This window comes from Rhinolophus ferrumequinum, chromosome 9 (genome assembly GCF_004115265.2).
Source record: "Rhinolophus ferrumequinum isolate MPI-CBG mRhiFer1 chromosome 9, mRhiFer1_v1.p, whole genome shotgun sequence".
NCBI classification, from domain to species: domain Eukaryota; kingdom Metazoa; phylum Chordata; class Mammalia; order Chiroptera; family Rhinolophidae; genus Rhinolophus; species Rhinolophus ferrumequinum.
The window spans coordinates 17,846,142-17,862,662 of NC_046292.1; the positions used below are offsets into that span (position 1 = coordinate 17,846,142).

The 16,521-nt window shown below is 47.6% G+C and overlaps 1 protein-coding gene across 1 annotated transcript; it reads right to left on the reverse strand.

Annotated features, from left to right (window-relative positions):
• Positions 1-3,237: 3,237 nt before the first annotated feature.
• Positions 3,238-15,484, reverse strand: TRIM63 (tripartite motif containing 63). The gene is made up of 9 exons (XM_033115941.1): positions 15,184-15,484; positions 14,108-14,280; positions 11,418-11,586; positions 10,505-10,600; positions 8,738-8,971; positions 8,076-8,098; positions 7,612-7,736; positions 4,919-4,987; positions 3,238-3,823 (listed from the first exon to the last, which is right to left on the reverse strand). The coding sequence occupies exons 1-9, from the start codon at positions 15,340-15,342 to the stop codon at positions 3,813-3,815; spliced, it is 1,059 nt and encodes a 352-aa protein (XP_032971832.1). The 5' UTR covers positions 15,343-15,484; the 3' UTR covers positions 3,238-3,812.
• Positions 15,485-16,521: the final 1,037 nt, after the last annotated feature.

The window sequence follows — 16,521 nt, forward strand, 5'->3', positions numbered from 1 at the left end:
TGGTCACTCATCAGATGAGAGTAAGTGACGCAGGTGCAGCTCACAGGAATTTCTTGTTGGGCCATCTCAGTTGTGTGGAGTTTCAAACTGCCCTGTGCACAGATGAATAAATATTGTAAATTATTTGAAGGCAAAACATTATGCTTTTAAAAAGTGCATCTTATATGTCCTTCTTGTTCCCTCTAATGCAAGGCACATTGTAAATTTTCAATAAACGCAAATTTACAAATCGGATCCAGATACATACACATTTTATAAAACCTTTTATGCCAGATTTCCTTCAAATTAATACTTTCCCATCATGCATTTTAATTGTAAGAGTTTGACTAATTATTCAAGACTTTGATATACTGAAAACTGCCAGGTCCACTTGTATTATATACCAGGGTCTGGCAGAGATTCCTAAGAGGTCCTATGTGAATGACCCAGCAGTTCTCAGACCCCAACATTACCTAAGGAATCTCATTTTTAAAATATAGATTCCCTTACTCTATAACCGGAGTCTGATTCTGTAGGTCTGGGGTGGGGTCTGAGAATCTATATTTTTAAGACCTCTGTTTGACGCTATTGTGGAATTATTGTTCATTTTTTTATAGTATAGTGGCTATGATTTTAAAAAGAATCTTTAAAGTATTGAAGGATAAAATGACATGATATCTGGGATTTGCCTTAAAATAATCCCAGTGGGGGAAGTGACTAATAAGGGTAGAGAAGAAATAATTTTGTCAATAACTGTTGAAATTGAGTGATGGGTATAGAAGGTACATTATATGAGTACTATTCCCTCTACTTTTCCATGTGTTTGAAATTTTCCAGAATTAAACATTTAAAGAAAAGTAAGCCTTCTTTGGTGACTCTAATGCAGCAGCCTATGGAACTGTATTCAGATTCATCGGAATAACTTCTTTGGAGCCAGTTTTCTCTCATGCAGCATGATCTTTTTCTTTTTTTAAATTGGGGAATATTGGGGAACAGTGTGTTTTTCCAGGACCCATCAGCTCCATGTCAAGTTGTTGTTTTTTAATCTAGTTGTGGAGGGCATAGCTCACTGGCCCATGTGGGACTCGAACCTGCGACCTTGGTGTTATTGCTCTAACCACTGAGCAAACCGGCCACCCCATGCAGCATGATCTTAAAGGAAGCTTGTTTTTTTTAAAAAAGATTTTATTGGGGAAGGGGACTTTATTTGGGAACAGTGTGTGCTTCCAGGACTTTTTCCAAGTGAAGTTGTTGCCCTTTCAATCTTAGTTGTGGAGGGCGCAGCTCAGCTCCAGGTCCAGTTGCCTTTGTTAGTTGCAGGAGTCGCAGCCCACCATCCTTTGTGGGAGTCCAACCAGCAACCTTGCGGTTCAACCGTCTGAGCCACTGGGCCGGCCGCCTGATCAAGCACTCTTCATACCACCCTTTTGTGTTCTGGTTTGCAAAGACAGGCAGAGCCTTTCATGTAGCAAAGTAGAGATCCTTTTATTTGCAATTAACAGATATCTTCCTGGAATTTAAATTTTAACTGACTACGGAGCCTTGACTGTCCTCCTGCCTCCCTCTGCTAACTGACAGATAGTAGATGGACATGCCTGTCTCTGATGGAATCAGTAACCTGGAGAAATCTGGAGATAGAATGTAGCTAGATTCGTAATACTGATTCTTGTGATTTGAAGGTGATAAAAGCCTCTTGCTTTCTGGCCTCAAATTCCTTCAATTTTCTATGGGATGATACTTTAGAAGATAAAACTATAAAGAAAAGCAAGTGTGTTATTATTAAAAAGGACAGGATGGTGGCTACCTCCATGCGGAAGGAGAAGTTATGATGGGAGGGGGTACCTGGAGGGCTTCTGGGGGCTGGGAATGTCCTTTCTCTTGACCTGCATGGTAACAGCACAAGATTTCATTTTACAATAATTTATTAAGCTTTACAACTAGTTTTGTACACTTGTGTGTAACATTACATTTTTTTCCCAATGCTTCAGAACTGGAGAAAGGAATAGAAATGACAGCAAAATCTGACTCCTTGAAATTCAAGGTTAGGGACTGAGTTAGCCTTGGAAAAACTCCCAGAAGGAAAAATGGGCAGAGGTGTGAGGGTTTAAAGCACTTTCATAAAGTGAGTTGTTTTACAGAACTCCAGTTGTTCTAGAAGATGTCACGTATTAAGATGTCATGTATCAGGCAGTATTCCAAACACCATAAATTTGAAGCACCAGTCATTGTCTGAAGTTAAATAGCTTTCTTTATGGCAGGATTTCTCAGAGCCCTTAACTTGCTACTGTGTACTGAATGTCAAAAAGGTGGGACAGACTCTGCAGTGTTTCTTAAATTTATAGGTCCAAGGTGTCTCAGACCCAATTAATGCACCATCTCCAATTTACTCAGCTTCATCTCTCTCCCAGCCCCTTGGCCCCTGGTTCATGGAAAGCCTTGGTGCTACTTTGGCCTTGGTTATTGCCTCATCCCCTAGCACTTGACGGATGTCTTGGCCTTCCCAGGAGTAAGTGTGGGCTCCAGCAGAGTCTCCACTGTGCCCACTGCAGAGGGGCCAGCAGCAGATCCAGCATCCATGCCCAACCCAACTGGACCATGGAAGCTCTATTCCTCCAACCACCTGCAGAGCCAATTGATTTTGTGCCATCTAGCTTAGCTTCCCCAGCAGCTGCCCGAAGAGGCCAAGTGATACAACCTGGAAATGCAAGGGAATTAAAGCCCTGGGAGACAAACCTCAATCCTGAGACAAGAGATAAAAGGAGCCAACAGACAAAATTCTCTCCCTTCTTCTCTCTGATGAACTGACTGCTTTGAATCAGTTGTGTTCTTTATGACCTGCTAGAAACATCTCACATGACTGAGCAAGCAGCCGGGTGTCTGGTGAAGCTGTGGCCAGCTCAATAATGCTACACTTTCTATTGGCTTCCCTCCTTTTCTGCCTTGCTTCCACTTTTCTTCACCTTGGCTGCCCTGGGGTTGTACCTCGATTAAAACATTTAGGCTTTGCCTCAGGCTCTGTTTTCTGGAGAACCAAAGAACCAGGGGCATTAAACCTGCGTCTTGAAGATCATCTCAGGGCCAGGTTTCCATGGAGCCCTCATTGGGAAATGCTGGTTTAAAGAGGTCCTTCTTAGGTGGGACCAGCCTTGCCATTACTTACCGTCTCCCTCCTGTCACACACTTCCTATCAGGCCACTGTCCTGCCACCCTGAACTCTTCCGAAAAAAAAAGGCTGAATGAAACCCCAACTCCTTTGGTAATAACAGGAAGAGAGCGCTGTGCATTTATTAAAACAACATATAACACAAACTCAGTTGCTATCCCCTATGTCAGGGATGGGCATTGAAATACAGTACGTTATCCCTTCCAGGCTTGTGAGGGCTACCCAGCTCTCCCAGTGAGGAAAGGAAGTGGGCAGCTCGACCAACCTGGCTTCCTTCTCCTCTGTCTAACAATCTCCAGTCACACAATGACCAGGCATTATCATACAAAAGTTCCTTTACAAAAAGCACCAAAATGGCATACATATACAAGTATATACAAAAATCACATTTTAAAAATGTACAAAATATTCCATTTTGCACCAACGTAGAAAAGTGTCCTGTGTGGTTGTTTCAAGCATTTTTCCAACTCTGTTTCAGTGACTGCTGGACACAGCGGTGGGGGCCCTACTCCTAGTCCCCTGCTCTCTGAGCAAAGAGAAGACACACCTCCCATTGCCCCTCCAGGGGCCCCGACCCCTCCCACCCTGGGCCTGTCACCAAGGCAGCTGGGCCCATCCCCACCCTCCCCAGTCTCTCTGCATCTAGAGAGTCTCTTCCTCATCCGGCTTCTTACTGATGTCCTGGAAAAGAAAAAAAAGACAAAGAAGCAAAAGGTGAGGGACTCAGGGACCCAGTGCCTACCAAGCTGCAGTGACAAAATTATCAAATTCCAATTCCTGCCTGGCTGCTTCCTTTCAAACCAACATAGAATTTAGTTACCACAGCACTGTGGATTGCACATCCAATACACAGCTCCAAAAGTCCACTCTGTATATTTCAGGATTGGAATTTAGTTCCAATAATAACTTGACTTGAAAAATAATAGCACTAGGAAATGTTTGCTAATTAGGAAACAAGTCCTTCCTACGTGCCAGACACTGTGTTAAGTGATTATTTAATTTCCTCTCCACCATAAACGTTTGTGGTCAGTACTATTTTGCCCCCGTGCATAGGTAAGGAGCCCAAGATTCAGAAAAGTGAACTGCTCCAGATGACAGCAATAGTCTGTGATAAAGCTGCAATTCAGAACTCTTAACTATACTCTGGCAGGTTGGCCAACTCAGATGCCTACAGGGGCCAGCAGATGACGTGAATTTGGAAAGCAGGCAGGCTGACAGTGGTGGGTCTGAGCAAACTGGCAAGTACACGTCCCATCCAAAAGGGGCAGCCACTGCCCAGCACCGGCTCTCTGGGACGAGGAAGAAGGGCAAGCTCAGCATTGTTAGCTCTTTCCAAATTTTCACAAGAAGGTGGAAATCCAGATTCTTAGTTGAAATCTCCTTTTTAAAAAAAAATCCTTCGAAAAATCTAACTTAAAAAATGTTGGAAACTAATTTCTAAAAATTTAAACATTGTGCTGGCCAAACAAAACACCTCAGTGGACCAAGCCTGGCTCATGAGTGTCGTGTGTTTTATTTCTGTTACTCTGTATTACTTTCCATATAGGAAGGTCATTTAGATATAAAATGGGAGCGTTTTATCACGAATAGCTTGGATTGTTTTTTTCTCTAAAGGTAAAGGGAGCAGGTCTTTAACCTTAAAAGGTTTAGAACACATATTGGGAACAACATCACATACTGGCACCCTCCCCAATGTCCTTTGCACATAATCAGCGTCTCCTGAGGTTGAATGAATGAATGAACGAATGAAAGCATGGAGGTAGACGGATTTCTTACCTTCTTCCTTCCCCTCCGTGGACTCTTCCTCTTCCTGACCTTCTTCAATGAACTCTTCTTCTTCCTCATCTGTGTGTGACAAAGAACAATAGTGTTAGGATGGGCCGGCTTCTCCAAGGAGCTGCTCAAAGGGGAACCAGGCTGGAGACAGCACTGATCCAAATACTCCAACGCCCAGCCGAGTCCACCGGCCATGCAGGGACATCACTTGCCCAGGAGGTGATGGGCTTGTCAAACCCCAACTGTACAGAAGCGGGCTTCCTCCTTCTTCAGCCCTCCCTTTCCTTCCACCCGCCCCTCCCCCCAAGGGAGAGAGGTTCAAAGGCTCTTTTTGTTCCAGTAGCAGCAGTGGCATCTATTATCTGATCTGCCTGTGACCAGAGGGGACTTTGAGAGGCACACAGGCTTCTGCCTACCTCTCGATAGACAACTACCACCTGTGGAGATGGGACAAGAACGCCTGGATTCTCAGGGACCAGACTCCTGTCTTGAAGAAATTTGCCCAGCCTTTGAAATGTGTTTGCCTAGCACTGCCTGCCCACTTTTCCTCTTTCCTCAGCCCACAGAGGGGTGGGGTGCACTTCTGGGGCCACCTGCTCCTTAGCTCTCTGAAGCTGAGCCCCAGACAGACCATGACTGAGCTGCAACCTGTGTCCTCGCTTCACCTCCAGGGATATCACCTTCCAGTTCTGCTAACAGGAAATGTGTCACCCAACCCCTCTCCCAAGCGGCCTTTTTAATCCTCTGGGGCCTTGAGGGAGTCGCCACAGAATCAGAGCATGTGTCGGGAGTTTCTGAGGAGAGGCTTGAAAGAATTCATGCCTCCAAAATGATAGCCCAAATTCCAGCCAGCTAGCTGGGATCCGTGCATAACCCAGGGAGTTTTGTTGCTGTTGTTTAATCATGATCGCAGTTAACTACTCATAGCAGCGTTTGCTGAGGACTTACTATGTACCAAGTGTTGTGCTAAGCACCAGACACTCATTGTCTCCTACAATCCTCACAAGAGTCTTGTGAGCCAGATGGCCCTCAGTGGCATCAGCGAGGGCTCCACTAGCTGCGTGGCCTCCTGCAGACCTCTCAGCCTGCTGTGGCTTTATTTCCCCAAGTACACAATGGAGATGACAACAGAAACTACCTCTTGAAGTTGTCTTAAATTATAGAATTTATGTCAAGGGTTTAGTGCCTGGGACATAGAAAGTGCTCGATAAATGGTAGCTGTTGGTTCTCTCACCATTTTCCTATGAGGAAACTGAGGCTGAGGGAGATTCTGGAAGGCAGTGCTGGTCATCACCACGTCATACTGTTCACACAGTATTATCCACTCTAGACTATCTTAGCTTTGGGAAGGTAACCGTGGAGCAGGTGATCTACAGCAACGGTTATACCCAAGTCTGCTGGCATCTCAGCTTTGGGACGCATTTTGTCCTCACCCACGAATGGGGTACATCTGCGGCTCAGAGAATAGATGTAACACTAGATTCTGCAAGCTTGCGGGACAGCCGACAAAAACAGGGGTCACGAAGCTTTTCTGTCTCACGCCAGCCCATATACAGTTCTTCCCTCTTCCCGCACACCTTTCTCTCTCTGTCCTGGTCATTGGAGCAACACCTATCAGAACAGTGCAAAACTGGATCCACCCTCTCTTTCTCTGTTGCTAAATAGCTACCTTTCAACTGTGACCTTGAGCAAATTATTAACATCTTCGCTCTTCATCCAGTCTCCTCATTTTCCCTTAATATTTCCCCCTTAAAGTTGTTTTGGATACATTGCTACAATTATTATAAGTACTTTATGGAAGAGTAATTATAAACACAAATGTGGATATGGTATAGACAAATTAAGGTGCCTGAGTATCACAGATGATCACATTAAGAAGCTGAAGCTGGGCCGGCCCGGTTGCTCAGGCAGTTGGAGCTCCATGCTCCTAACTCTGAAGGCTGCGGGTTCGATTCCCACATGGGCCAGTGGACTCTCAACCACAAGGTTGCCAGTTCGATTCCTTGAGTCCCGCAAGGGATAGTGGGCAGCGCCCCCTGCAACTATCAACAGCAACTGGACCTGGAGCTGAGCTGTGCCCTCCACAACTAAGATTGAAAGGACAACAACTTGACTTGGAAAAAAGTCCTGGAAGCACACACTGTTCCCCAATAAAGTCCTGTTCTCCTTCCCCAATAAAATCTTTAAAAAAAAAAAAAAAAAAAAAGAAGCTGAAGCTAAGACTAGCTTTGAGCACTAACTAGTATGTGCCTAGTACTTTACAAACTCTTCTGTATCAATACCTTAGTTGTTGCAACGGTACCGTGAGGTGGTCACTATTATTGACCCTCTTTTAACCAAATTTTTAAAGTTAGAAAATGAAGTTCAGAAAGGTGGAGGGACTCACCAACGGTCACACAGATAACAAGTGGCAGATCTGGGATTCTAACTTAGATATGCCGGACTCTAGACACCGTGCTTTTCCTACTGCCCCCAGACGCCTCCCTTCAGTGGAGCAACGCATAATTTATTGAGCAACAATTATGTACCAGGCACTATACTAGGCTCTGGGCTCAGAAGTTGGCTGTATGCGCATGAATGCTATCTGGGCATCTTTGCTAGTATATCTGCCTCCACACCTGGCTCAGTGGGAGGCAAACCAATTTCCAGGGTAAAGCGGGGAAACAGACAAATGGCACCACCACCTGCTTTACCTGTCCCAAAGTCGATGGCCCTCAGGGTGTCTGCTATGTACTCTAAGTCCAAAGTAAAGTAGTCCATGTTTTCAAAGCCCTGCTCTGTCTTCCCCAGCTGGCAACCCTTGGATGCTTCCACAATGCTGTGGGGGAGGGAGAGAGAGAGACGGAGAAGGGCAGGGTGAGATCTCTGGGGCTCAGTGCAGGGAGCAGCTGTCTTAGCTCCAGCTCACACCAGTGCACATGCGTGTGCCCCCACCCAGGCCTTGCACCTAGAGTTTCCCCCTGGAGGAGTGGAGTATTTCCTCTCCAGTCACAAGTACAATGGATGGTCCAAGGAAACAAGGGATGCAAAGGCCAGGAAATCCAGCCTGAGCTGAGTGGAGACCCTCCCAACAGCCCGAATGCAAAGAAGGAGACCCACTAGACAGAGGCCCTGGTGGAAGCGAGGGCCTTGGATCACAGCCCTGGGAGACACTGACCTTTTGATGAGTTGCTTGGCACTCTGTAGGGGAGAGAAAGCAAAGGGTTAGGAGTATGTGAGGGGCAGCCCCAGGAAATCAGCACAACTAATGACTAGGTGCTGCAGGTGGGCACTTGGTGCGGTGCCCTAGTCCAGTTGTAACCTGTTCCCCACGCTGAGCTGAGCAGAACTTGGATCTTTTCCCTCGGTCCATGGTCTGTACAGGTCTTAGTCATCACCCTAAGCCCCTCCCATTGTCCTGGCAGGAAGCTTAAACTCTGAACTCTCCAAGATGAGAATCTTAACATAATCACTTTTTTGTATCTGATGTCCAGCAGAAATCCTGGCCCACAGTTGGTGCTCAGGACATTTTTATTGAACTGATCTGTGGAATCTTAAAGCTGATCCTTTTCTGTCTCCCCCAACAAGCCCTTCTGGGGCAGGGCTGTGTCTCGCTCCTCTCTGTGTCTCCACCTCAATGGTGACCTACAGAGGTGTTCAATTCATGTAGTCTCTAGGTTTAGGTAAGAATTGTTACATGCCCATTTTACAGATGAGGAAACTGAGCCTCAGGGAGGTTTCAATGACTTGCCCAAGGGCACAAGGGTGGTCAGTGAGGGAGGACCACTTGAACCTTAGACAGAGCTGTCGAGTTGAAGTGACCTTCCCAGTCCTGCTCACCAAGAGGAAGATGGCTCCGCCAGGCTCGTCCAGAGACTGGATGGCTGTCTCCACCAGCTTAGTGGACTTGTCCAGTTGCTCCCGGTATTGCTGGATGAGGGCCTCAGTGAAGCTGAGCTTTTCCTCCTGCTCCTGCGTGATCCGCTGTAGCAACTCACTCTTCTTCTCATCCAGGATGGCATACAGCACATCAAACTTCTGACTCAGCTCCTCCTTCACCCGATGACTGTTCTCCTGGGGACAGATAGCTTGGAGTCATATCCTTTGGGGTCCTCCTCCCTATCCCCAACACTTCCTTCCTAGGATGGGTGTGCTAAGAACAAAGAATCTAGAGCTGGAAGAGGTCTCATAACATCCCCATTTTACAGAAGATGAAATGAAGGCTTAGCACTTGCTAAGGATTCACACCTACTTAGTACACTTTTGGAGTCTGACACCATGGAGAAAGCAACCCTCTTCCTCAAAAATAGAGACTTGAGGGTCAAATGGGATGATATATATTCTGGGCCTCCTATGTGCCCGCAAGTTACCCCCCCACCCCGTCTTAGGACCAAGACTGGATTCAAGAAGCTGTGCATCATTTGGTCCTAGCAGAAATGGAGAAGCAGCTCCCTTAGTGGCCTCCTCATAGAGCCTCCCTTCTCTCCAACATACCGTGTTTCCCTAAAAATAAAACCTAGCCGGACTATCAGCTCTAAAATGTCTTTTGGAACAAAAATTAATATAAGACCTGGTCTTATTTTACTATAAGACCAGGTATAATATAATATAATATAATATAATATAATATAATATAATATAATATAATATAATACTGGGTCTTATATTAATTTTTGCTCCAAAAGACGCAGTGGAGCTGATTGTCCAGCTAGGTCTTATTTTCGGGGAAACACGGTAGATGTCACATTTTAGTTTCCTTACCTGTAAAATGTGTATAATTAGCATCCCATCAGACTGGGGGTTCTCGTTACCTGTATCAGTTTGGGAGCCCCTCATGGGTGGTAACGATGTGCCCTCCTTCCTTGGAATCTATCTTCACATAACTCTTTGTCCACCAGCAATATAATGAGCCCTTCCCCCCATCTCATCTCCTTGTCCCACCCCCAAGTGGAGGTAGAAAATCCTGGATAGTTTTGCAGACATAGAAAAGTTTCCTTCTGCCTCTACTGTCTTGCTATTTAAAGTGTGGTCCATGGACCAGCAACTTGGACAAACCCTGACAGCTTGTTAGAAATGCAGAATCTCATGCCTTATTCCAGACCTACTGAATCAGAACTTGAATTTTAAGAATACCCAAAGGTGATTTGTATGCACTTTAAAGTTTGAAGCCTTGGTCTACAGCACACTAGAGAACAATGCTCTAAAAAACTACCAGTGCTAAAATATATATATATATGTATATATATATATATATATGTATATATATATATGTATGTATGTGTATATATATATATATATATATATATATATATATATATATATACATACATATATATATACAGGCTGGGTCTGTCTTATTCACCATCCCATCCCCAGTACCTTTGGCAGGGCCTGACACACAGCTGTGCTGAAGAAGCATTTGTTGAATGAGTGGATTAATGGATTAGTCAGTCTCTCCCAAACATCCCTGCTGGAACACCCCCGGCCCCAGACCCCACCCTTTAGTCACAACCCATGGGTGAGCCTGCACCCCAGAGACCAGGCTGCACGGGAGACTTCAAATCGTCTCCCCCTCTACCCCCGGGCAGAGCTCTTTTGTCCCCTCACCTTAGTCACTCGACAGGAGTCCTCTAGCTGAGTGACAATGGTCTGCACGCGGTCATTCCCAGCCACCAGCATGGAGATACAGTTACTCAGTTCAGTCTAGATGGGAGGAAGGGGTGGGGGATCAGGAGAGGAGAGACAGAAATAGTCTCAGGGCCTGCCCTTTCGGGAGTGGGCAGCAAAATGGTACCCTCGCTTCCCTCTCTGCTAGAAAGAACCTCCAGTAACTGTCTGGCCCCTTTTTCTGAGGTGCGGCTCAGGTCCAGAGCAGAGAATATCAGACATACTCTTTCTCTTATTTTATGGATGATGCACAGAGAGGGGAAGTGAGCTGCCCAAAATACACAGCAAGGTACTGGCACAGGAGGGGCTTGTTTCTAGGAAAGAAGGAATGAAGAAATAGAGTTGGGAGTTCTAAAAGAGAGAGAACTCAAGAGAAGATTGGGAGGTGGGTAAGAAAGACTATGGAAAGAGGGGTCACAGCTTACTGCACGGACAGGATAGTGGATCTCCCACAGGTCCAGGGGCGCAGGGAGAGGGTTCTGGGCCCTCTCCAGGGGAGAGGAATCTGAAGAGGAGAGGCAAGCAACACAGGAAGAGGTATCTGGGGCCCAAAGCACACTGTGCTATAGAAGTCATGGTCTGAGAGGACCCCTGGTGGCCTGGCTCTGGGGTCGAGTCTCTCTCCTGTGGCCACACCCAGGTGCTCTCAAGTGGCTCTAAGTATAACCCATGAGCTCAACCACCTCCCCCAGGAAGGCAAGGGTTGCTGTCCCTGTGGTATGGGAAGTCCCTCCAGAGGGACCATTACTGAAAGGCCTGCTCAGCAGATCTACAGGGATCAAATCCGCATTCTGAATCATCAGGCCAGGCCCAGCAGGGCCCGGCTGGGAGTGAAAGCGGCTCAGGCTGGTACCTTTTGTCCCTGGAAGACACTCTGCAACGGGGCCACCTCGCAGGCCTTGTGGGCCCCAAACACCTTGCACATGGAGCACGTGGGCGTCTCACACGTGAGACAGTAGATGTTGATTTTCTCGTCTTCATGTTCCTTGCACATTGGGTTGCTGCCCTTCTGCAGAGGCCGACTGAAGTGGAGAAGAGTCATAAGTCATGGGCCAGGCTACAATCACAGCTCCACCCTAGATCTGTGACTTGAGTTCTCAGTGGCTGGCTGTCCCTAATCCTTTCTTTATGTCCTCTGGGTACCCAGGACCAGGGAAGCCAATGACACCAAGGTTGTCCCCATATCCTAGGGCTCAAACTCCGGTGATGGAGTTGGCCTGGACGTGGGAAGGGTGGTAGAATCCCAGAGTCGGATCTAGAGACATTTTCAAGAAGAAATGGCTCCAGAAAGGTGAATTGACATGCCCAAGGTCACCCAGCAAATCAGGGCAGGGGAGGCTAGAATTCATTTGCTCTAATTATAGTCACCATAGCTCTTGGTTTCTACAGGCTGGGCTATGAGTGAAGCAATTTATACTCATGGCTCCATTGAATTCTATATTTAATCCACCACACTGTAACCTCCATCAAAGCAGGGAAACGCCTATTCTCTTCACTCTTCCATCTGCAGTGTACAGTGCTTGGCACAGAAGAGGTGCTCATTAAATATAGGTAGAGAAAAATAAATAAATAAGCACACCATGAGGAAGCCCCAAGGCTCAGAGAAGGAAATAGTGTGTGTGCCCTAAGTCAGACAGCTGGTACATGGGCAGCTCAGGGCTGCCCAGCAGCCCAGCAAAAGCCTTGATGTCTAGTCCAGAGATTCTTTCCTGGGTCCAATTTCTTCCTTCTCTTTCTTCCCAAACACACATTCTTAGAATGTCATTCTCCCTTTGTTTCTCTCTCCACTTAGGGTCTCTGGCAGGTTATCTATGATTCTCTCAGGAATTTGGTCACTTCCTACCCGAGATTCAATTTGGGGAGGGAGGTCAAGATCTTACGTCCCCAGCTAGACTATACACTCATTTAGAGTCACCACCATGTCTACACTACCTCTGATTTCCCAGCCTCTAATATAGCGGGCACCTCCTAAGCCCAGGGTTTAGCATCTGGGTTCGAATCCAGATTGTTCTGCATTTATTCATTGTGTGACCTTGGACAAGTGCTTTCCCTTCTCTGAGCCTTGGATCCCTCCCAGGGCCCTTGGGATCATGGCAGGGGTTGTCTGTAAGGAATGTGTCCTGTCTGGCACAGGGCAGACCCTCAACATGGCGGCTATCATTGTCATCCGGCTATGCAGGAGGACTTTGAAGGGTTCAAACACAACATGGTCTTTATAGGTCGACACTAAGTGGGCTAATATATTGGTGCCATATTGATTTTATTATGATCAACAATACATTTACATTTTTGGAGTGTTGAGCCCTGGCAACACGAGACATAACAGCAGTTGGTAGTGTTCATCATGGAGTCAGAAAGGCTCCCTCTCAGTTTTACCACTTTGTTTTGTTTTGTTTTTCAGTTTTACCACTTGAAAGCTGAGTGGCCTTGGACAAACCCGTCACCCTCTCTGAGCCTCCATTTCCTTGTGTAAGAATGTCTTATAGGATTACTGTAAGGGATAATGCATAGGAAATACTTAGTGCAGTAACTATACACAGTAGGTACTCAATACATATTTGATATTTTTAACACTTCCCATCAAAATCCTATTTGATAGAGTCACAATAATAAATCTTACTGTCCCCTCTGCAGATGGGAAATGAAGGCCCAGAGACTGACCCAGGATCCTACAGCACGTTAGTAATAGAGTCAGACTAGCAAACACAGTTCCCCAGGCCAGGGCTTTTTCTCACTAGGACTGGTCTGTCACCTTTCCTTGGGCAGGACACTGCCTGCAGGCAGGCACTCGGTGATGGTTTGGGACCATAAGATCTGTGAGGTCAGCAGCCTGGAAGTCTTGTCAGGATGTCCTGATTTGTAAAGATCTCCCTAGTAGCTGTGTCTCTCTCCAATTGGAGGCCCAACACTACACAAGCTCTACCACTCACAAACTGCCTGAGACGGAGCTGCTACTCTACAATCATGGAGACCTGGAGCTCGATCAACAGGGCCTACTCCCAGCTCTTCCCCTTCCCAGCTGGGAAAACTTGGGTGATTGACTTCACCTCTCTGAGTCTCAGCTTCCTCATCTGTGAAATGGGGATGATGAAAGTCATGCCTGATCCATAGCATTGTTGTGAAGCAGCAGGTTCCCTGTGCCTGGCACTGTGCCTCCTGGCACATGGGACCATAGCTGTGGATTCACGATAGAGAAACTGGCTATGTTCTCACGGCGCGTTCTCTGTTTATCAGGGCCACTTAGCTGGCCCCAGCGTCTCTCTCTCCCTCTCATATCTCATCTTTGTTCCCTGGTTCCTATCTCAGTATTTTTCAGGAGGGCAGCCTGGGCCCCTTCTCATTCACTGAGTCACATGGAGAATCAGGGTGGGGGGATAGAGTGAGCCTCTCTGTTCCTGCCTGAGAAAGAGGGAGACTGGCTAGGGTCACTCGTCCAACTAAGGGGACAGGATCCCAAACAGAGGAAGGAGGAAGAAGCCTGGGAAGCTGGGCACAGAATGGCTGGGGAGGAAGGACGGGCTCGCAGCAGCCGGAGAAACTGACCTTGAGCACTCCTGCTTGTAGATGTCAATTATGTTCTCCACCAGCAGATTCCTCTGCAGCCCGTACACTCCATGACGATCCATGATCACCTCATGGCGGCAGGAGGGGCAGCGGAAACGGCCTCCAGACATGGACACCGAGCTACCCCGGTTGGTCCAGTAGGGATTTGCAGCCTGTGGGTGGCAAAGGCAGAGATGAGGCCTGGGCTCCCTCCTCAGCCCTTTCTAATCTCCGATTATCCTGCCCCCTGCTTATTCCAACCATTTTTTTCAAACCACATGACCTGGAGCCCCTATCCTGAGAGGAGAGGCAGATCGCTTACACAGGGAGCACCTGAGAAGCAATGAAGCAATCAACAGGTTTGGGAGTCAGCAGGCCTGGGTTTGAGTCACAGTTATTCTCCGAGTAACTCGGGGCAAGCAACCTTCTTTCCAAACCTCAGTTTACCTATTCATCAAATGGGCATTGTAATTAGAGCCAGCTCCTAGGGCTGCTACTTTAAAGATAAAATAGTGACAGAACACTTTGTAAAGTGCTCCTGGGGAATCTTGAGTACTGCCTTCCAGCCAGGACATCCACTCTCAGTCCTTTCTTAGGGAGATGAAGCCCCTCCTCCCCTATATTAGAGGCAAAAGCCTGAAAGGGAAGATGCTCCACTGCCCAGGGCCTCCCGGCCACCCTCCTCCTGCAGCTCTGGGCCACCTGCCACCAGAGAGCTGGCTCCAGCCCCAGGGGTCTGGTTTCTCTCTCCTCTCTGCCTGCCTCCCTCACTTATCACTTGAGGCATTTGATTCCTGATTGAAGAGTCAACTGCGGTGCTCAGGGCAGAGATGGCCGGTGGCAGAGCTGCAGGCAGGGTGGGGAGGGGAAATATGCGTCATGGAAAAGGAAGGGCAGCCAGAGCTGCCTCCCCAGCCGCCCTCAGCCCTGTCCAGTGGCCTTTGCAGGGGTTGACTTTGCAGGGGAAAGAACCGGCCTGGCTTAGAAGAATCCTGGGCTAAGAGAGATGAGCTTTCATCACAGGAAAGCTGAGGAGCCACCTGGGCCCCCAGGACGAGGCCATGCCCAGAACTGACCTGGAAGATGTCACTGGCACACTTCCGGCAGAGGTTATGCTGACACGGCAAGATGACCACCGGCTTGGTAAACATCTCCAGGCAGATGGGACAGATTAACTGCTTCTCCAGGTTTTCCAGGGGGTTCCCATCCTGGATCAGGCTTGATTTATAATCCATACTGTCAGGAGGTGTGGGGCCCACCTGGCTGCCTCCTTTACCTGCTTCTGTCTGAGTAGACCTGCGGTCTTGCCTTTGTCACAAAACACTTGCCTGGAGCCTCTTGGCCTTCTTCTGTCGGCGCCTGAATTCTGTCTTGGTCTGAGGCCCCTCCGATATTTATAGCTGGACCCTGGTCACATGAGCCCCAGGAGGGGACCAGCTGAGCATTCCAGTGCCAGTGCGGCTGGCGGGGCTTGAGTTTCCTCCAGGCCTGCAAGACTGGCCTCTCAAATCACATGTACGTATGAGCAATCGCTGTTCCCCTGGGACGGGGGTCGTAAACAAGAACAGCCTGTTCGTGGGCACACTTGGGGGAGGACTGGGTACCCAGAGTTTCCTCCAGAAATCAGTCTCCTCCCACACCAGGCTAGGGATGGGACCCAGAGAATGGGCCACTGGGATTTGTGGGGTTAATAGCCAGTGCCCCCTCAGTGACCACTAGGTCCATCCCTGCTCTGGAATCCCGGGCAGCCCCTCTCTCTGAGCCCATCCCTCTGCCTCAGACCTGAGCACAGCATGTTTCTGGAGACTTTGAGATCCCCACCCTGGCTAGACTGACCCCCATCCCTTGGCCATTAATGCCACTGTAATGCTGAAAGGGCTCCCTTAAAACATAGTCCAATCCCCTCACTTTATAGATTTTGAATTGGGGTCAAATAAGGACCTTAGTCAAAGTCAAAAAAAGTAAGTGGCAAAGCCAGGAATCTTATTCATTCATGAGATATTTTTCTGAGTACTAACTATACATTGGGAACCAAGGTGACAGATAGATGAGTAATCCTTTTCTCTGCCCTGAGATGCTCACAGCCTCGGGAGAAAGACAGACAGAAATAACTAAGTTCTACCAAGTCACTTAGAAGTTAATCAGATGCTCCCTTCTGCTCTCTGCACCAATTTAAATTTTTCTCCATGTCCCTCTGGACATCTTCCGGGCTGACAGGTAGAAGTCATTACAGCAGTTCCAATGACTGCTTTTAAGGTAGAATCTCATGTAAAGGGACAGAGGGCCACCAGGCTAAGGTGCGGGGGGTGAGAGTAGGAGCAGTAACATCAGGCCTCAGGATGTACCTACGAGGGTATGGAACATATAGGAGTGTCCAGGACTTCATGGAAGAGGGATGGCAGGAGAGCAGGTTT

Bases quoted from the DNA above. Each gene is read 5' to 3' on its own strand.
- TRIM63 (XM_033115941.1), bottom strand. From the start codon at position 15,342: ATGGATTATAAATCAAGCCTGATCCAGGATGGGAACCCCCTGGAAAAC. The intron at 8,099-8,737 runs GTGAGCAGGACT...TCTCCCCTACAG, and splicing joins GCGGAGCCATCTTCCTCTTG to AGTGCCAAGCAACTCATCAA. The intron at 4,988-7,611 runs GTAAAGCAGGTG...TGTCACACACAG, and splicing joins GGCCATCGACTTTGGGACAG to ATGAGGAAGAAGAAGAGTTC.